Source organism: Tympanuchus pallidicinctus, unplaced genomic scaffold (genome assembly GCF_026119805.1).
Source record: "Tympanuchus pallidicinctus isolate F22 unplaced genomic scaffold, pur_lepc_1.0 scaffold1, whole genome shotgun sequence".
NCBI lineage: Eukaryota > Metazoa > Chordata > Aves > Galliformes > Phasianidae > Tympanuchus > Tympanuchus pallidicinctus.
Window position 1 is genome coordinate 69860910 of NW_026294618.1, and position 21490 is coordinate 69882399.

At 42.4% G+C, this 21490-nt stretch overlaps 1 protein-coding gene across 2 annotated transcripts; it reads right to left on the bottom strand.

Moving 5' to 3' along the window:
- Positions 1-3139: 3139 nt before the first annotated feature.
- Positions 3140-21478, bottom strand: URB2 (URB2 ribosome biogenesis homolog). 2 transcript variants are annotated; one of them, XM_052684445.1, is made up of 9 exons: positions 21203-21476; positions 20209-20385; positions 14947-18322; positions 13709-13869; positions 10556-10666; positions 9387-9629; positions 8643-8733; positions 7133-7272; positions 3140-3753 (listed from the first exon to the last, which is right to left on the bottom strand). In XM_052684445.1, the coding sequence occupies exons 1-9, from the start codon at positions 21326-21328 to the stop codon at positions 3556-3558; spliced, it is 4623 nt and encodes a 1540-aa protein (XP_052540405.1). In that variant the 5' UTR covers positions 21329-21476; the 3' UTR covers positions 3140-3555. The 2 variants fall into 2 exon arrangements, with proteins under 2 accessions (XP_052540405.1, XP_052540413.1); XM_052684453.1 differs by lacking the exons at positions 3140-3753; positions 7133-7272; positions 8643-8733; positions 9387-9629; positions 10556-10666 and adding an exon at positions 10683-12451 and having other exon boundaries at positions 21203-21478.
- Between the last annotated feature and the right edge of the window lie 12 nt (positions 21479-21490).

Below are 21490 nucleotides of genomic sequence, written 5' to 3' on the forward strand. Positions count from 1 at the left end.
CCTTACTGTCTTTAGAAATAGGTAGACAAAGTCAGCATCCTTCTTCAAGAATAAAGGGATGGAAGTTTAAGCACTTGGGGTGCTTAATTTATTCTTCCAAATTCTCATGAAGAACTGTTGAAGGGTTTGCTCGAGGGCTCTCCTAGACTAAAAGCTCTGAAACGGTCACAAGGACATGCTCTCTTTCACAAATTTTCCAGGCTTTAAAACTGCCAGCACTCCTCATCCTCCGTACTTTAAAAAGTGAATATAAAATCAGTGTTACTCCTTAGCAAGTCAGGTTTCACTTCTATTCACAGCTGATGAATCTTACAGTGTAGATACATTAACACAAGCATCTTTCTTTTCTGAAGTGTTAACCATTTGCAGAACAAATCACTAATTATCCTGCAGTGGTAAAACAGGCAATAAGCAATACAATGGCACACTTATGTTTACTATTGAAAAAAGAAAATCAAGCAGTTGTTTTGCTGAAAATCATTTTTTTTTAAAATGCCATGGTTGCAAATACTGCTTAACACAAAAATGCAGTTCTCCATCCGAACGGTTAGAATCTATTTCAAGCAAAAAAGCAATTACTGTACCTCAAGGCAAGAGCCCTTATAATCAGTCCAACACAAAAGACTGTACAGCCCCAGTATAGCAATTACCACTGCAGGCATCCAGTGGTTCAATAATAATGACATGAGAATCGCTCAAAGTAGTCCTTTACTTGCACTATTACGTTTTAGCCAAAAAGGAAGCTTTGGGAGGAGCCCTCTGTTTGCCAAACCACAGAGTCATGTTAAGGAGATAAATAAATCAAAGTTACTGATCCGTTTCAAACTCAAAGGAAAGTGCTCAGGACATTGTCTCCTCTCGAAAGGTAAGAAAGAAGTCATTTTTTTCTGAACCAGCAGAATAATTTCTGCCCTCCTGCACCATTTTTTGTCATTTCTATCCTACATAGCAAGATAAATTAAGCATCAAGCACTACCCTCTGATAAGCAGAAAAATCTGCTGATTTTCACAGCAGCTACATAAAAACATGGGATACATAAAACCAGCATAATCTTTGACAGTCATAGCTGTTTTTCTTGTCCGTTGTGTCTCTTATTTCACATTTGAGTTAGTTTTGGCATAGCAGAACCATGCTCAAGTACAGATGACAAACCCAGGCCAAAATGACCGCCACCACAACCAAGGCACACACTGTGCATGTGGCACAGCCACTGGGACCTGATGTACCAGCCTGCCTACAGGAAGGATTCCTGTTAGCAAAGCAGCACTGAGAGAAGCCCTTGGAAAAGATGCACTGCATCAACAGTTAGAAATCTGTCCACGGTAACTGCAAAGACCATGCAATTAATGCTTGGCTGGAAGGAAGGATGATATCCAGTCCTTTAGTTTGCTTCTTGCAAGTCCTCCAGCTGCCTGGTGCTCAGAGCTAGCAGTCTAGAAGAAAGATGACTTTGAAACTATAGGATTTCCTGTGGTATCTTTGTATCTCTGCAGGATGGCTCCATCGTGTGACAAAAGAGGAACACTGCACCCCAACGGCAGCGTACTGTGCAACAAAGCCTGCTTTCTCAGCACGTGGTCCTATGCCAATTATTTAATTTATGCCAGCTAAAAAACCCAGAGCAGCTCTTGGACAAAGAGATGGGATTGGCAAATGAAATACTGTCTTATTTTTAACCCCTTTGTAACTCCTACACTGCAATACTGCTTTGTGTTTGAGAATTTTGATGGTCAGGCTGGAGACGGAAGAAGACTGTGGGATAAGCTGTGATCACATAGCACACTTGAAATAAAGGTTTAATTGTGGCAGGGTTTTCATTTTGCATTCATTCAAGCCCTGTGTCCTTTTGATAGCAAGACTGCTATTTTCGTCACCAGTGCCCACATAAGGCAGTTACACATTTTCATTTCCAAGCCAAGATAGAATTTAGAATAAATGAAGAGTTAATATTGCTGAAATAAAACTGATAACAAGTAGTTTACCTCCTGTACAGTGATGAGTAAGATGTTATTTACTCTGTGGTCTGCACTCAGGAGCTTTTAAGTTGCATGCGTGGCTTGCAACCATATGGCTACATCAAGGGAGCCCTGACACTTGCAAACCAGAGCTGCTACCTCACTTCCTTCCTCCCCCGCTTGAAACATAGTTCTCCTTTTTTTCACCACTCTTTCCAGATCCTCTCCCACTGTCCATAACCACCCCCTTTTTACTAGCAGCCCTCCTCCCTCAGAGCCCGTTCAGCTCAGCCCAGCTCAAACACATTTCCCTTCTGAAACCACTTTACTGTCCCACAGCCCCAGGAGTTTAATGCAGCAGTAACCGCCCTTCCAACTCCTTCAGCTGCCCCTCAGCCCTGCTCACGTTCTCCATTTTCACCACACAGACCCTCCTGTGCCAGCTAAATGTCATCCTCTGCACCAGAGACAGTGCTCCTTGCATTCCCAGTAAGAAGCCTGGAGAGAAAGCCTTGAATGCTTGCAAGCACCATTCAATAACATCCAAAACAGCAGCACGTTACCAACACTTCTAAACAAAAATGGGAAGCCCAACACCAGAGGAGCTGCTATGAAGAACATTACCAGCCTAGCCAAGTACATTCCATTCCTCCCCTGTCCACCCTATAATCTAAGGGAGATTATCATTTCTGAGTAATGAGTTCTTGCTGTATACATATGTGAAGCCTGTTTTAAGAAAAAGTTCAGATTTTAGTCTGCACCATTTTCAACGTAATAAAATTCTGTAGTTTGGCTAATGAAATTTATTTGATAAATCTTCCTACAAGCTCGATTATGATTAATTTACCACAGCTTATTAGCGTCAGCTGAATTGCAATAAGGGCTTGCTTTTATCATTGAGTGAAAGCAAAGCAACAGGGCTCAGCTTAGACCAAAGAGGTCTCAGATAGGTCTTGATATGTAGTTTGTCACAAGATAATAATGCACAGTGAGGGCCACCACAGCTCAGATAGCTGTTAACTGCTTTATGATAGTAAATTGACCAAAGCCCTAAGTTGTCAGTCTTTCTGATTATCAAGAGGATCACAAGGTGATCCTGATGGGAAGGAATCTCAGTAGGTCAGACAAGGCTGCTCAGGGCTGGACTCAATGCAAAACCAACCAAGTAAGAAGATACAGTAAAGAATTTTGAAAACATGTATTTCTACAGTATTTCAACAGCTATATAGCATTCACACAGTTCTTCAGTAAAAAAAATGTAAAGTTACAGCATATAAAAATATGTATTCTAACTGCTTTAATTCTGCTTACCATATTTGTCAATTATAGCCCTCGTGGGCTTTTACACCAAACTATTGCTTCCACAGAAAAGTTACATGATGTGTCAAAGCCTGAAACCTGAGATCTGCAGCCAGTCTGCAGCATTCTCCCAGCACGTTCACATGGGGCCTGCACAGGTGCAGCAGTTCTGCTACTCATGCAGAGTGGGGCTATTTTCCCTCCCCATGCCCCCTTACAAACGTTGGTCACAAAAAACAGGATTTTCTGCACATTGCAAGATCACTTCATAACTGATTATGCGGCACTGGACAGAATTTATCATGCGGTGAACTTTTCCTCCCCCTGTTTTTTTGCTTTGTGGTAGTGGTTGTAATCATTGTACAGATCCTTAAAGACCTCCCTTACACCTGCTGGCAGCGACGCATTTAAGAATTTGATGTCCTGATCAATGCAAAGGTCAAGGATGTGATATATCCCCTCTGTGAGATGTTTCTTCACAGCCGGGTGCAAAGTTACCTACAAGAGGAAAAAAATGCATGAGACTTAAGGACAAAAAGGCAAGAAAACACCCTTCCCATTGTGGGTGTACATTAAGTGCTGACAACATCTTATTCAATGCATCTGACCATCTGGAATAGTCCATTAAATACAATCTGAAGGGTCATCTTATTCAATATTTTCCTGATTTTTGCAAATATGTTTTGCAGAACAAGCATGCCCTTTGCAGTAAAATGCATACCACTGCTACTATATGCATTGCTGCAGCGGCAAAGACATCGATCATCTCTGGAATCATATGAAAACTCCTCAGCAGAAAAAGTGTGATGAGAAAACCCTAAAATATTTGCTCTGGATTACATATTTCAATAGGTTCTGTACATCTTATTGGCTGTATGCTAGTATATTCCAGTATCAAACAAGCACCAACTTGAGGCTACTCTATGATTCATGTTGGGTAGCCATAACTTACCAACTGGATATACTCTAGCAATTTGTATCTGAGGATTTCAAGATATAAGCTTTAATAAAAGGAGTCCTCCAAAAGCTCGTGACACATGAATTTCCTTGATCTAATATTGGAAATCAAACCTCATCATGCAGGAAGCTGAAGGGAGAACTGGAAATACAAGCAAGGATTCAGTGCCCTGCTTTTGACATTCCTTCTGCTTAACGCCACAGCCAGCAGAACAACGCACTACGAAGAGGACAACTCCAGAGCCCTCTGGTGCTTCAGGCAAACTGGAATTTGTCCTGTGCTCACAAATCACTTGCTAAATGCCTCGCTGCCTTCTGCAGTGCTGGCCTCTGGCATAACCACATTATTTTTGCCACAGAATTGTATCTTATCTTTGCTGAATCCTAAAATTAGCTTTATGCCTCCAGACCTAAGCCTGTGCACTCCAGGCCTAATGAAAATTACATAAAGGCTGTCATTAAAATTCAGACTTCTTTCTTCCTGAGGCAACTAATAAACTTTCCACTAATGAAGTGCACTCCTAATCACTGTGACAGGATCCTGCTCTTTCTGCCCTAAACACAAAACAGCTAATACATTTTATTAGAGCTGCCAACATAGCTGGGAAAAAACATACAGTGGGCATTAAAGCACATATGTCTTTCTTTTGATCTATGACCCTGAAGAGTTTGCACATCCAAAAGTTTGACAGCTGATCTACTAGGAGGTTTGTAAAGGATGTTACTTCAGTGTATGATAAAGAGAAATAACAGAACAGTTGTGCACTGCAGCTCCCAGTGAATGCATTGGATTTATCTTTTCCTTCCTAGAGCTGAGGAGGACAGGGAAACCCACAGATACTGGCACTGTAGATGAGACGTGCCTCTTGGGACAAGCAGGTACCCCAGAGTTTACATCCTTCACATCATCAGGCTGTACCCCTGGCTTATTTGGACCATTCTTGCTTTGCAGTGCAGTTTCCTATAAACACCCTCCAATGACGCTGTGGGAAGCAGAAGCAAAGATTTAAACAGATGCCACTACTAACTGGCAGTTAATTACGCTTGTAAGTGTTTTATGGTCTATATAGTTAGCACAAGCAATTTGTCAAGCATTACAGAGCACCTGATGTGAGACATTAAGAGCGTGAAGAGGCTTTTCACTGTTGCTGACTCAAGCAAGAGTTTATACACAAAAAGGGAAAAGCATGGTCAACAGTGTGTAAGTGGCTATTGATGCCAACCACTCTAGCAAGGAAACATTTTAGGTTATAGCAAAACAATTCACTAGGGTATTTATTTCCTAGTATAAAGGAAGCACTGAGGGAACTACTACACAACTATATTGGGAAAAAGTGTTTGGGCCAGTAGCTATTGTAGTTTTAGCTTGCACATTTTTAAAAGGGTTCAAGTCAGTGTGCAGATACCCACATAAGAACTTAAATTTAATATGTTTTTCTCATTTACCTTTCATAGACCACTCAAGGTCTTCAGACATAGGCTAAAAGCCACTCAAATAGACTTTGATGAGATAAACAGTTAAAGTATTTTTTTCTCTCCCTCTGCAGAGCAACATAAAATATATCTATGCATTTCTTCTAGACTAGCATGCTGAGTCCTCCCTTTCCTCTGATATCCATCAATTCTCACCTGTTTAATGGTGAAACAAATCATCACCTACTTGTTCTGTCAGAGACTGAAAAGACTCCTTTGTCACAGCTTCCTGTAGTTCACTACACAAATTCACTTTTCCACATCCATAGGTTCCATGCATATATTCCAATCTGCAGCTTCAACTATCATCCACCACTTCTCAATCATCAGTGAAAGGATTTACACAAAACTTTCCTAGAAGTCTCACAAGACTGTACTCAAGCTTCTAACTTGAAAGGTCATTTGATAGTTCAAGCTAGGCTTCACTCTGAGTAAAGGCTCTACATCCAGTGGTGAACAAAATTCAGTGAAGCTCAGAGCTAGTTCAATAGAACAAAACTAGTCTCAATTCATCCCTAGTTTCTTCACAGAGTGTCTTAGGTTGGAAGGGAATTTAAAGATTATCTGGTTCCAGTCCCCCCAAATCTTCTAATAGATCAGGCTGTCCAGGACCCAATACAATCTAACCTTGAATGCCCCCAGGAATGGGGCATCCACAGCTTCTCTGGGCAGCCTGTGCCCATGCCTCAGCACCCTATAAGTGAAAAATTTACCCCAACATCTAATCTAAACCTCCCCTTTTATTTAAAGCCATTCTCCCTTCTCCTACGACTACCCACCCACATAAAAAGTTGGTTGCCCTCCTGTTTATAAGCTCCCCGTTGAGGGACTGTGCACAAAAACAGCATCTCTTGTGCAGGTCCTCTGACCATAAATTTTTTTATGGCAAAACTGGCTTTCAAAAGAATGTGAGGTTCAGATGAGGCATCAGGTTTTAGAGGAGGTTCAGATCAGCTACTGGGAAAAAGTTCTTTATCATGGTAGGGGGAGGGGGGTAAAACACTGGAACAGCTTTCCTAACGAAATGGTTGATGCCCCATGCCTGTCAGTGTTCAAATGGCATTTGGATAATGCCCTTAGTAATATGCTTTGTTTTTTTTATGAGTCCTGAAGTGGTCATAGCATCAGATAGTCTTCTTACCACAGAAAAAAATGTAATAAAATTAATCTGTGTATTTTTCTCCATGTCCAGACTAGAGCCACAAATAATTAGCAGGTACTGACAATGCATGCAGCATTCAAATCCTGGTGAAATTCATTACGTTGGAGAGAATAGCAATCTGAATGTAGGTCTTGTGAGAAGCTAGACCCCACCCTTTTATAAAGCTGTTAGGAGTTGAGTAAGAAAGATTCTCAGGAACTCTTGCTCAAAATAAGTCTGGATCAGAACTGCTTCGGTACAAGGCATATGCCAATACCATGGCACTTTCAAAACAGAACATATTACCTTCTGCAATTCTGTCACATACTGAGCCACAATGAAAGCAGAAAACAAAGTGAATTCCTCTGTTTTTGCAGCAATGTGACTATACATCCGTTCCACAAGGTGTGCACATTTCAGTATAACTTCAAATTCATCTGTGTTGCCTGAAAAAGAAAGCAAGTTGCAATCTGTTATTCAAGTGTAAAAAATGCCTTTAAAAAAACAAACTCACGCACAAAGCCAACGCCAGCTTATTCATTTTATCTTTTTTTGAAAAGCCACAGCTCAGAGGTCCCCCCACATCCGCACAACACACCACATACATCTCTTACAATGGCAGATTTGTAAGAGCACACTAATCCTAGATCCACACACAGTGCAATATAAGAGGTATCTGTCAGATATGCCGAAGAGTTGAAAGCAGCAGCTATCGTCCCTGCCATGATTCAAACCCAGTGAACACCAGGGAAAATAAGGAGATTAGGAAGCGATATTCTCTACCTGGTAGAAAATCAGAAGACATCTCTTAGAAATAGCACAGTAAGAAAGCTCTCTGATGACATTTATTAGGTGAAATATAAGAGCAGAAGCCACAGCACTGGAGATATTAAAGTGAGACTGGAGAGATCACCTGAGAGTTCACTCTTTCAGTAGGCAATGAATGAGAAGAACCAATACAAACAAGGAAGAAGGGAAATCTACACATCATGCATATATATGAGTATTAACATACAGACACAAATAGTTGTGGGCAACACACATCAGCTGAGATAAAACCGAACATGGAACAACTTATAGGGCATCAGTAGAGAGCTGTGACATGGTAAGTTGCCAGCCATCGAGTCAGTTTGCTTCAAAGCATTACCATGATTAATGACAGGGTATTTGTGTTCTGGCCAGCACAAAAATACAGGACTGTGAACATCCTTCACTAAGTTACTTTGACACTCATGCTTTATGGTCAATGTGAATTCTTCAACAGTTTCCAGTAAAGTGTCTATATTTTACTTAATTTTAAGATACTCAGCCCCAGTAACTTGAATGTCTTGGCTGCACGCTTAACATAAACCACTAAATATTCAGGTCCATAGTAAACAGTTTCAGCCTCAAGAAGCTACATTCAGCAGGACCAGTTCAGGACTCTTATTCAAGTGTGCTAGTATGTATCAGCTGAGTTCACAGCCGCCTTCCTATAAAGTGTTTGTATCACTTAATAGGAAGAGCAGAAATTGGGTAAAGCAAGTCTTATTGCATGCTGATCACCTGCCAGACAGCAAGGAACACCTTATTCCCCCAAAAGTACTGCCTGGATGCAGCTTCACAGGAGCTCCGTTTATCTTTACGTGTGCAGTGCACTATAAAACTAATCCTCAAATTTACGTCCAGGACAGACAGGGCTAATGGTTTCAATGCCATGAGTAGGTGTAGAGGACTTTTCATCTGTTGCCAGCCTGCCCTGTCCTGCATCTCCTCTCGCAGCATATACACAATTATAGTGCACATATACAGTATGAAAGTAGAAGAGATATGACACCTCTGTCCCCTCTCTGACGTCCTTCAACCATGACAGAAGCAACCAGACGATGAAAACTGTTCAGAAACGATGGTGCAGCTTTCAACATCACCTGCAAAGACATGAAGTAAAAACACCTGTGATTATGTGGTAAAGCGTGTGGCAAGGACAGATATGTATAGCATTCCATAGTAAGAGGGAAATTAACTCCTGAGAAGGAAACTATGTGGCTTATACAGATATCAGGAGCAAAGACTATCTTCACATTCTTCATCAGTAGACTCCAGCAGATGAGAATCCTAGAGCAGGTCTACACTCATGAGCATATTCAAATATAAATAATGAGCAAACATCACATTAGAGTTACTCCATCTCCCGTAAAGCAACATTTGAATTTGTACTCCCATGCGTAGGGAATTTGCACTTGCTGGTGGAGAAGCTGTGTAGTCATACTCAGAGAATGCAGGGTTCAGGAACACTAAAAAGAGTCTGGATAGGCAGTTTTTACCACAGGCTTTTAGCAAAGGCACATCACCTTGCTGGAAAAGCAGTCTGCTGCTGACAGCTCACAAAGCAAGCATAAGACAGCAGAGTAGTAATTGAAGTGATGTGATTTTGAGGTTCTTAGATGAAAAGTGGTACAAAGCACTTTCACTCAAGCAGGACAAATAATATCAAGACAACTCTTCAAAGTTTCTGATCATCAGCTTCTGTCTTAGTTCTTTCTGCTTTTTCCTTCCTTCTCCCACCACTTCAGAGATATACCTTTGGGTGACACTGCACAATAGAAAACAGCACTTCATGGACTCCCAGAAAGACATTCTCATAGTCCTCTATCTTCAGATGATCCAGAGGGGCTGTTAGGAGGATGCTGAATGCCAACGCCACATGGTGCGGATTCAAGAGAACTCTTTCTCCTTGCCTTAGTAGAGCTGCTGCAGTCTTTAGAATAGGTACAACTATGTTGGAAGTCAATGACTGGTCCTGACAGGCCTCTTTGGTTTGCAGCTACACAAGAAACAGAGAAAGTATGTGTCAGCCACCTTTCATAAGCATTCAAAAAACAGAGAACCACAGTACTTTGACTTGAGTCATTAGAACTAAACTGGTGCAAGCTAGATTGCAGAGAGACTCCTTCACTTTCAGCAATTTCGCTGTAACTGCATCCTGAACAGAGGATGCATGTGATACCTTTCAGGTGAGCACTGCTATAATGTGGAATTGTAACTATTTCCCAGCCTCCTTATAAAGTGGACTACTCTACACTACAGTAGCCAGCATTTCTTTACACTTCCTCACATGAGTGCGTTGATCCAGTTCTCTCTTCTGCAAGCATGCAGAGGAAGCGCAGAAATTGCAAGTTCTGTTTCCCAGCACTGTAGAGCCAGCATCTGACAAATAGTGGTCCAGATAGAGACACATAATCACCATAGAAGAAAAAATACCTATATAACTAGGTTTGGATGCTGCACAGTCAAGGACATAAAGCCTGAATTTTATTACTGTCAGTTAAGTTTCCTATTCTAAAATCAGTGAATTTTTTAATATAAGCATATTCATTCTTTTGTCTGTTTGTTTTGCTGCTGTTAGCTTTTTCTGTGACATACAGCTGATGGTTTCCTCCTCCTTTATACAGGAAGGAGGAGGACAGGAGATCCAGAGTCTCTCTCTGCAGCCTAACAAGCATCTTCCAAGCTCCAGATTACACACTGCAGTCCCAGGAAAATTATTAAACATAAGAAGTGGATGACTTACACACAGGAGGAGGTTTACCAGACAGCAGTGAGAAAAGATTTACACAAGACAGTACCAGCGAATGTGGTATGAATACCTTTTTGTTCCAGTATTCCTTTGTGCATGTTACAGATGCAATTACTAGGGACTCCAACAAATAAAAGGGATAGGTAATGAAGTTACAATAAATAGATACTTACGGCTAAAGCTGTGATTATCTGTGGGCTGGCAAACCAGAAAGCTTTCTCTTTGTCTCCACTTAATGGGCAGCTCAGCAACAATTTGATTAGCGTAATAGCTGACAATACTTCCTGCAGAAAGCAGATTGACAATCAGTCATGGTACAAGGTGCACTGGTTCCTTTCAAGCACAAAAGAGCTCTTTCAAGGGCTGTGACAGTTTTGAGCATCACCAGAGCCTTGACACATGAAAGTCCTTCCACCAGCACAGCCCTCTGGAAATAGCAAAATAATTACCAGCTCAATGAAATTCAGTGTGCTGAGCAGCACAAGCCCAAATGTACAGCCTACTACATTCAGAATCAACTTACTGTATGAAAAGGTTGAAGTGATTTTTAAGAAAGGAAAGTCTTTCTTAGCAGCCACTACATAGCAGAAGGAAGCCAGAGGAGTATAGGGACAATAGTATACTAAGATATACCAAGAATGCTGCATTTCACAGCAAGACTTTTATTTGTGTAAAAAAAAGAAATCTGGTTTTGACAAACTGAATAAAGAAACACACTACAAACCAAAATGGTCTTATCACTGTATATCAACCTTGGAGCACTTACATATGTATTCCAGTGCTTATATGCACTCAGGTGGGTAGACTCACATGCATATACAGGAATTCCAGATGTACTTTCAAACAGCCATCAAGAATTGAAGTGGCATATTCATGTCTACTTCTGAGAAAAAAGACAATCAGATAACTCCTAAGTTTAATTCAAGTCTTCCTCTCAAATCACTGAGCTTTCTATGGAGGGTGCAGCTGGCTTTTTAGCCTGAAGTATTCCATGTGTTACCACTGCTGCTTAAGCTTTTGTGGAGAAAGGCACAGTAAAAAGCTACTGAGTAGTATTTTTTGAGTAGTAATATTACTATTACAAAGTAAAAGTCATTTTAGAGACAAATACCAAAGGCATGAGTGCAGCCTTTGTTTTATTTAAAACTACTATCATTTCAAAAAATAATGTCTTTAAACCTGTTAAGGAGAATCACAGACAAGCAGTAGTTAACCTCACGGACTGCTAAATGCCTGTTCTAGAAGAGCTCTAATCAGCAAGTAAAAGAAAAGATTCAGCATGGCAGAAATCTTCAGCATCACAACGTGATTTCTGTTGACAATACATGGAATTAAGGCTACTGAGTCGTTAAAGTGGAACCACACTTAGCAAGGAAAAAAAATAACAAGTAGGGATTCTACAGGTACACTGATCAGAAGAGTCAGTCCAAGGAGAGTGTGCCCTCTCTGATAAATGACAAGGGAGAATTTGTTACAACAGACAAGGAGAAGGCTGAGGGACTCAATGAGTTCTTTGCCTCTGTCACTTCTGGCAGTCAGGCCACCCAAATTTCTTGTGTCCCTGAACTTCTAGGCAGCAGCTGGAGGAGAAAAATCCTTCCTAATGTAAGCAAAGAGCAAGTTCAAGACCACCTGTTGAGGCTGAACGTGAACAAGTCCATATGAGTCTGGATGACATGTATCCCAAAGTCCTGAAGGAGTTGGCAGATCTGGACACCAAATCACTCTCCGTCATATTTGGGAATCACGGTTGCCAGGTGAAGTCCCCAGTGACTGGAAAAAAGGAAATAACACTCCCATTTTTAAGAAAGGGAGAAAAGAAGACCCAGGAAACTACTGGCTGGTGAACCTCATGTCTGTGTCTGGGAAAATCATGGAGCAGATCCTCCTAGAAGAGAGATAATGGCATACACAAGATGAAGAGGTGATCCAAGACAGCCAGCACAGCTTCACAAAGGGAGATCATACCTGATCAATCTAGTAGTCTCCTTTAATGAAATTATGGTAGTAGCAGACAAAGGAAGGGCACCTGATATCATCTGCCTTTGACGTCATCCCGCACCTTCTCTCTAAATTGTAGAGATATAGATTTGAAGGCTGTACCACTCAGTGGATAAAGATTGGATTGTTGCAGCCAGAAGATTGTGGTCAACAACTCTATGTTTAGCTGGAGGCCAGTCACAAGTGGTGCCCTGCATAAGTCCATCTTGGGACAAGTGTTCTTCAACACACAAGTGTTCTTTATCAATGATAGAGACAGTGGGATTGAGTGTACTCTCGACACCAAGCTGAGTGGTGCAGTTGACACAACAGAACTCCAGAGGGACCTGGACAAACCTGAGAAGCAGGCCTATGTGAATCTAATGAGATTCAACAGGGTGAAGTGCAAGGTATTGCACTTGGGTTGAAGCAATCCCAGATACGTGTACAGACTGGGAAAAGAATTCATAGACAGCAGCCCTGCAGAGAAGAACTTGGTGGATGGAAAGTTTGTCATAAGCCAACAGTGTGCAGTCCAGAAAAGCAACAGTATCCTGGGCTGCATCCAGAGTGGCCAGAAGAGAGAGGGAGGGGATTATCCCCTTCTACTCTGCCCTCATGAGGCCCCATCAGGAGTACAGGGCCCCGGATACAAGAAACATATGAGTTGTAGGAAGGTTCAGAGAAGGGCCATGAAGATTATCAGAGGGCTGGAACACCCCTCCTATGTAGAAAGGTTGAGAAAGCTGAGCTTGTTCAGTTTAGAGAAAAGAAGGCTCTGGGGAGACCACATTGCAATCTTCCAGTACTTCAGGGGAGCTTATAAACAGGAGAAACACCAACTTTTTACATGGACGGATAATGACAGGACAAGGGGAATGGTTTTAAACTAAAAGAGATTTAGGTAAGATGATAGGGAGGAAATGTGAAGTACTAGAACAGGATGCCCAGAGAAGTTGTGGATGCCCCATCCCTAGAGGCATTCAAGGCCAGGTTGGATGGGGCTTTGGGCAGCCTGAGCTGGTGGGTGGCAGCCCTGCCCATGAAGTGGGTTGGAACTAGAAGATCTTTAAAGACCCTTCCAATCCAAAGTATTCTATAGTTCTATGAAAATGGTCAGAAAGTTTTTCCAGTAAGTTTCCATGAACACTCCACCTCTCTCAGTTCACATCCATAACATACCTCAACGCAGTTACCAAATTCTTTAACCACACAAATTAATTTGACCAAACCATAAAGCAGAAAGAGGAAAAAATATTTAAGCAGATGCCATCCAGTTAACTCATTTTTTCAAGTTATAGAAAACTGAAGAAAGAACTTGACAATAAACTGAGCTCATTCCTTACTTTAGCCTTCTGTTGCCAAGTGTTCCTCATTTCAAGTCCCTGCAGCAAAAGCCTCATTATGGCATAAAATTCTTCAGCAGAGCAGTTTCCCAGTAGCTGTAAAACCACCTCTGTCAGCTCCACCTCTATACTTTGAATCACCTGAATTGTGATCACAGGACCTGCACATTGAACAAGCAAGTTTCAGTTTCTAAGACAGAGACTTCCACAGGGAGAAACAAGGTGAATCAAAACTTCAAACAGCAATGTGGGTACTTTTTCAACCCATTTATAATGGGCCCCAAGTATTCCCTTTATCCCCACCACCACCACTATTGCAATGAATTGCTGTTCTCAAGTATTCACTACCCTAGAGTTTACAGAGCAGTCACCATACTGATAAAAAGCTCTCAGAAACATGGAAATGCTACAATAAAGCTTGTGCAGAAGCCAAGAAAATGGGCTACACAAGCTGTCAGGCTGTACTACAAGTGTTGGGCAAAGAGCCATCATAAGTCAAGGGCGTTAAGCTGCGAAAGCTCAGATCTCTACTGATCACCAGTCATACTCTTCACTTGCTCAATTATTACTACATAGACAGTCCTGAGTTTACATCTTAGACTACTGTGAAGGCTTGCTTCTCAGTTCCACAAGCATCCACTGGATTTGTGTCAATGACAAAAAAAGTCTTCCTTAACAGGAATCTATATTTCAATTTATGTAATACCTTATCTATTCATTAAAAAAATGAGAGAAAAAAAGCTTTTTACAGTGATTAATCATCTCCTCAGGTTAAAGCACTTCAGCAATCTAACACTAGGAAAGCTAGGCACAGATTGAGGAGAAGTCAGCAAAAAAGTTATAATGATAGACAAGACATCTCCTGATAGTTCCTAGTCCTAACATGAAATCCCCGCCCTCACAGTGCCCTGCATTCAACTCCACAACATTTTCAAATAAGCTATACTCCCTTTCGGTGCAATATGCAATAAAGAACTAAAAGATGAATAAGCCATAGGTGTTTACAATTTCCACAAGATCCTTATCAGATCAGATGGCTGTTGTGGGCCAGGTTCTACAACATGGCCTTCCTGATAATTTTTCTATTAGGCATTTTTAAAAAAGGATAGCCTACTGCTTTAACTCACGTAAACAGGTACAGAATTTTTTTAAAAGCTGTGTATTTTACACAAGCAGCTTTAAACTTGCTTCTGCCATGCAAAATTAGAGAGGGAAGCAAAGAAAGGGAGATTTCATACCAGTGAGAAGCTTTTGGATAGCAAAAACAACAGTGACTGCATTTTCTTTTCCAGGATACAGCTCTGGCACTGAGCAGAAGACTGCTAAAAACCGCAAGGCAGACTGAAGGAACTGCAGATGACCTCCTGCAGAGGGCAGCTCTCTCAGTATCTGAGAGTAAAACTTTTGGTACAGTTTAACACGAGATTGCTCCAAAAATGCACAGGACTCCTCAGGATTCTTTTGCCAGCCCTTTCTGACAGCGTGGCTCAAATCTGCCTTGAGAAGAGTCATGACAGATGGTATGAACGCTACAGGCAAATGGTGGTTTGGGGTGTTACTCTGAAGACCATGCTCAATAGCTTTCCCCATCTGCTGAACTACTGGCTCCAACAAAGCAGACAGTATGTCTGTAGACTGCAGCTTCTTTTCTGGTTGCTGCTGAAGATAGAGCGTGAGGACGTGACACAGTGTGGTGAATGACAAGAGCAGTAATTGCTCAGCTGCGGGATTCCAGTTTTTCCTGCATTTGCTTTTCACTGCACCGACATCTGGCTTGCAGCTTGAGAGGAAAGAGACAAACTTTTCCAAGTTAAGCCTCACACTTTGCCTTCTTTCAACAATCATCTGAAGAAAGTGTTCCAAAGAGGCTTGGACTTCCTGGAGATATTCTGTCCAAACAGGAACAGTCAAAGTATCAGTAAAGGATTTGCTAGCTGTAAGTTGGGACGTTAAGATGGCCTCAAGAATATCACTGGCATGAAAAACTTTAAAAACAGAGCTGGCATTCCTGCCAGCTTGCAGACATCTGAGGAGATGGAAGCAAGTACTTAAAAACTTCAGTGATAACAGCTTGCTGCAGGAGGCACTAGTCCTGGTATTTGCTATCAGGGACAGCAACAATAAAAAACACCGGATACAGTCAGAGGGAAGAAGACTGTCTAATTTCAGAAGAGAAGTAATTTCCAGCAAAGTCAGACAGCCTTCTACTTGACTTTCCTTCAGGATGACAGGAGAACTATTTTTTGCTAACAGTAATATACACTGGGCAACCTTCTCCAGAGTTTTCCAAGATAAACTGGGCTCATCTTTCGGTTGTTTGTTTTCTGATAGTGCGTCAGTCGTTTTGCAAGGACCCAGGATTTCTTCATGCCAAGAGATATCATTTGCAGACAGCTGCAGAAGCGGCAGATCTACCGAATCCCGAGCAGCAGAGGGCAGCACCTTCGCGAACTGATGAATAAGGCTGGTCAGAAAAGCACAATGTAGAACCTTCATCTCAGGGAGAAAGGAACTGCGCATCAAACTGAGACAGATCTTTCCAATGCTGATGGGAGGCTCCTGGTCTGTGGCAGTTTCCTGTGATCTGGTCAATACTAACGTCTCCAAAAGCACATCTGCAATGTCCTGTACATTTTTCAGGGAAATATATGGCAACAGGATAGTCAGGTTAGAGATGACGAGGTGACAGTGTGCTGTGGGGTAGGTGAGATCATTTATTGTGCAGATATCTCCATCCCATGGTTCAGATTCTCCTCTGCTCATGCTAGCTCTCCCAGACCCTATGATGAAAGCTGCAGCTTGCTGCAGGGCCTGTACGTCAGCCTGAGTCTGCATTAGAATCATTTTCATTTTCTGAAGTGCAAGCAGTTCTAAGCAGTATTTACTAGTGGAGGTAAAACTACTTGCAAGTTCCATGACTCTCTCCCAACATTGCTCCTCCATACCAGGAATGAAAGTCGAAATGTCCCAGGGCTTTGCAGCAGAGGCAGTAGTAGCACCACCAGTTTCAGCTGATGGAGACACATATTTACAGCAGCTAATTTTAAACAAAGTGTCTACCTCAATCCAAGTGTAAACAAGGAGGAGAGCAGAGTCACTGGCCTTTCTTAGCCAAAGGTCTGACTTTTCTTCCTCTCTCCTAGGAGCCTTCAGCAGCTCTATCAGTGGACAAATTACTTCTTGTTGCATCTTGGCCAGCAGATTCTGCATACGAAGAACCACAGGGGAAGGAGTGACATCATCTAAACTCCTCATGTTGAACAGAAAAGCGTGCAGCACTGAGCTCAATGACATCAGTTTCAAGGCCATGTCAACAGACCTTTCAACTGCAGGAATAAGGAGCTGGCATTTCTCCACTAAGAGACACACAATGTCCAGAATCTGGTTGGGTGGCAGCTCAAGGAGGCACTCGCGAAGTTTCACTGTCAATCCAGCAGACAAGACAGGCAGCCTCAGCTCATCAACAGCTGGCCAGCAAATGACTGTCAGAACCTTCTCAAAAAGCCGTGGGAACTGCCGCAGCTTGGAGTATGTCTGAAACATGGTGTTGATCAGAGCCTCCTGGGGCTTCTTTGCACGTTGCTCAGACACCTTTGCATCAACCCAAGCAGAGGCCACTAAATCAAGCAGGTCGGGCTCTATTATAAGGTGGTTTAATGACAGTAAAACTTTGAGGCACCTGAACCAAGCTGGGATGGAAGCCTGGGAGTGACTCAACAACATCTGCGCCAGCTTGCAGTAAAACCCAAACTGTACCTCCTTGTGCCGTATGCGGTCACTGGCAATGTTATAGATATCATTGTTAAGCACCAAGTTCAGAAGCTGTTCCAAAGCAAGGAGCTCTGTGCTCCAGTCTGCAGGGGAAAGCGTGTCCTGTCCCACGCTCTGCTGTAGGCCAGAGAGCCTGAGACAGTCAAAAAGCCTGGTAAGCATGTGGAAACACACAAGGTGGTTTTCTGCCTTGCAGTATGAGTCCAGAAAGAGTTTATATAGCAGGGACACTGCACTAGCCACAACTGGTCCATGAATGGCAGGTTCACAAAAGCCACTCCTCAACTTGGTCTGCACAGTGTTTACTGGAAGCAAGAGATTTTTCAAAGCTCCTTTCTTCTTCTCCTGAGGTTCCCGTTCTGGCAGCAACTCCTCTTTGTAGGAGGAGAAGAGCTCAGGCTGGAATAATCCAGCCTGCAACAATGTCTCTACTTGATTTCGGATTTCCCTGCTCAAATACTGACGCACGTGGTTGTCATCTGACTGTGTCCAGCTCCGTGTGGTCAGTAAGTGCCTCAGTAGCAGACATGGCTGGAACAAGTGGCTTGTCACCTGCCCAAACACACGGTTTGGGTTGGTTTGCTGCCTCTGGATCAGGAGGTACTGTACAAAGGTAAGGTGGAGGATGCTGAACAACTGGGAGCCAACAGCATCTTCCGAAGCCAGCTGCTGACATGCCAGCTCAGAGAGCTTGCTGAGGAGGTCAACTAAGAGCTCACTCTTTGCTGTGTAAATGATGGAGAGTGAAGGAGTAGAAAGGATGCCGCTGGAGCAACTCAGCACCGAGCCAAGGTTTTGCTGGTTTTTTTGAGAGCAGGCCTCCGATAATCTTTCATTTATGACCTGAATGTTCAAAGAAAAAGAAAAAAAAAACAATCAATTTTGTACACAAAGACAAAGCTCATCATAATAAACCAACAACTTCTTCTGTGAGCTCTGGAAGCAAGAAAAAAGGAACAGGGACTTGCCAACAGCTGCTGCTGGGCCTCTCATAGAGGTCTCAGACTAGAAGCTCATCTGGCCAGAACTGTGAGCTTTGTTTGCAACACAGGAACCCCTCATTTAGTACAGATGTTACCAGAAACAGTATACACTATGCTATACACTATTTCATCCTAATAGTAATCCTGCAGAAAGAGAGGGGAGAGAAAATTTCCTCTCTTCTTGCTAAGTCCCCCAAATCATGTTCCAAACAAACAAACAAAAAAGCATACATAACACACTTCCTTTGGTTCAAGAAGTCTACCACAAGCAAAAATGTCTATGACTAAATACCATCATTGCATTGCAATAGAAGCCAAAGCTTCCAGTGCTAATACCTGGAAACTAAAGCAGTGTCTTCTCTTTTCTTTAAGAGGTATGCAGTTCCAAATAACTTTACTTAAGTTTACTTAAACAAGTTTAACTTGAACTTCCATTTCCCTTTCTTTTCTTAAACTTTGTGTTGATCTCCCCGTTTTCTCCTTTGTTCCCCTTTATATCTGCTCACTTTTGTGACCTCCAAATAGTTTTAATAGCATTCTGGCCTACAGTTCTTAACCAATCTTCAGTCAGACATCTTCACACTCAGTACACGGTTAAATCAGTACACTTTCTCCACTCCCCCTCTCATTCAAACAATTTTCTGTACTTCACAACTCAATTCCAGCAGGTAACGACTGCTTTCCCATGCTTCCTTCCAACTAGTGTACAACTGAAGAGGTCATTTTTTCAGCCACTTTGACTGTCTCCAACAGCTGTCCATGAGTTCTATCATTTTTGTAATCAGGATGCTGAAATAATAAGTTAGACTTTCTGGTTCAGTTCTGAACTTAGTTAAATTGTAACTGAAGTCTCCTCCATAGATTTCCATCTGAGGCTAAAATAACAAAGTGATTAAGTTCAATAATGATTTGATGCCACCACTAATTTGGTTTAATGCAATTCACAGTGAGCAAACTAAAAATTAATTTGGGAAAACTGTGAGACAAACAGCACGGCACAATAATCTGCATCCAGATTCACATATCTAGCAGGCAAGGTTCCTCCAGTGAAGAGAAACTGGGGAGAACTGGGCCAGAAACACAACACAGGTGAGACAGACACCAAAGAATGCTGGTTAAAGCTCCTGCAGGCATACATAGATCTCCCAGAGATGCACAGACAGGGACATGACAGCACTGCAAGCTGGTCTACTGGGGTGAGAGAGGGCCCTAAGCTCCCAGTGGAAGGGGAAATCGTAAGGACAACTCATTCAGATTCATCATGAAAAGCTGCAAGATCTGAGACTGGGTCCGCTGAACAGCACAGAGCAGTGCATGAGTACTCATGCCAATTGCACAGAGGAGCCCCTCATTTAGGGGAAAATCACTCCTAAGACTCCTAGGCAAAATGGTAATATAAACATTAAATAACATACAAGAAAACCAAACACAAACAAACCTTTACTTACCTGAATTAAATACTTAATTCAGTTCCCACTCAGACAGTTTGAAGACGTGAAAGACAGAGAAGCAGATTAACTTGGAGGTTATTATTAGAATCCCCTGCCTTTTTCAGTCTTAGTTCCACACAAATACAAACCATATTGCAGAACAGAAATAGAAGAGTTTTTAATAAAGGTCCTAAAAAACATCAGGTTAATTATTATTTATTTCATGTAACACTCTATCCCGTGAGGAAAGGTCACATATTGTAGAAGACAGGCATTGCTATTCAGTACATTACAAAATACCCATCATTTTCATTACCTGTGCAATTGAAAAGCTGAGAGTGATCGTCTTCCCACTCTTCAAAAGATTCTGTAGCCTTCTACTATGGATAACATTGTCTAGATATGCCCAAAGCTTCTCAACAACTTCATCCTCCAATTCAAGTTTCTTATTGTAGTATGAAACCAATGTATGGCTTACCCAATCAAGTAATACCTGTTAACAAATGGAGAAAAAAAAAATCACAAATGTGAAAATATGACAAAACTAGTATCTAATCACAATTACAGCATTCAGTCCCTGAGAAGAGCTCTATATCCAAGCAGAAAGAGTTTGAATGGGCAGAAAAGTCTATTTTTGAAGGTTTCAGACATCACCTAAATCCTAGGACATTTAATTCTAAATCCAGTGCTGGCCCTGTGCTCACGGGACAGTTAACACTCTGAAGTCCTTTCATCAGCTTCTTCAACTGAGACAACAATGCTAACAGGTGACACTAAGGAACAAAGGTAATCTTTTAAATCACAGACTTGCAAAGACAGATAATACATGGGGTAACTTTGATATCCTCTTCCTGGCAGGTTTAAATTTACTACATCAAAACTGAAGCCTAGGAATTTGGATCTACAAATTGGAAGAGGCTGAAGACTACTGACTTAAAATGCTGATTTCAAAATGTGGTGTAGGGCTACACCATAATTTATAAGGAATCGAAATAAAAAGAATTCAAGCTGCTCTCAGGTGGTGCAAAGCGCAGTTCCCACCGAGCTTCTGCGCTGGAGGGGCAGCATGAGGCAGCCCTCACACAGGGAAACCAGAACTTCAGCCCAAGGGGAAAAAAAATTAAGGAGAGGGCAAGTCTCTGCACATGGGACACGTAGAGCTCAAGAGCACTCTAAGCAGCGAGCTCTGGGTTTAGTGACTCATACAACCACAGAATCACCGAAGTTGTAAAGACCTTCAAGATCAGCTCCGTCCCCATCACCGCTGGGGACGCTGATTCTGCCCGCTTTTGCTACCAAACCACGCTTACTTGCTCCTTGTTGGGGAGAAAGCACTGGTGGGAAACCCACGCGAAGCGAGCGAGCTTCAGCTTGTCCTCCCATGGGGTCCTGGCGCTCTTCAGCTTCAGGTGAACCCCGGAGTAGATGGCCGCCATGAGGACACCTCACGGGCCCCGAGGCTGAACGGAGAAGAAACACGGCCGGGCGAAACGTCCGGCGGAGATAAGAGCCCCCCAACCTCCGCCCGGCACTCGCCACACCGCACGCCGCTGGCCGGCGGACCCACGCCGCTTCCGGCCCTCCAGGCCCCTCTAGCC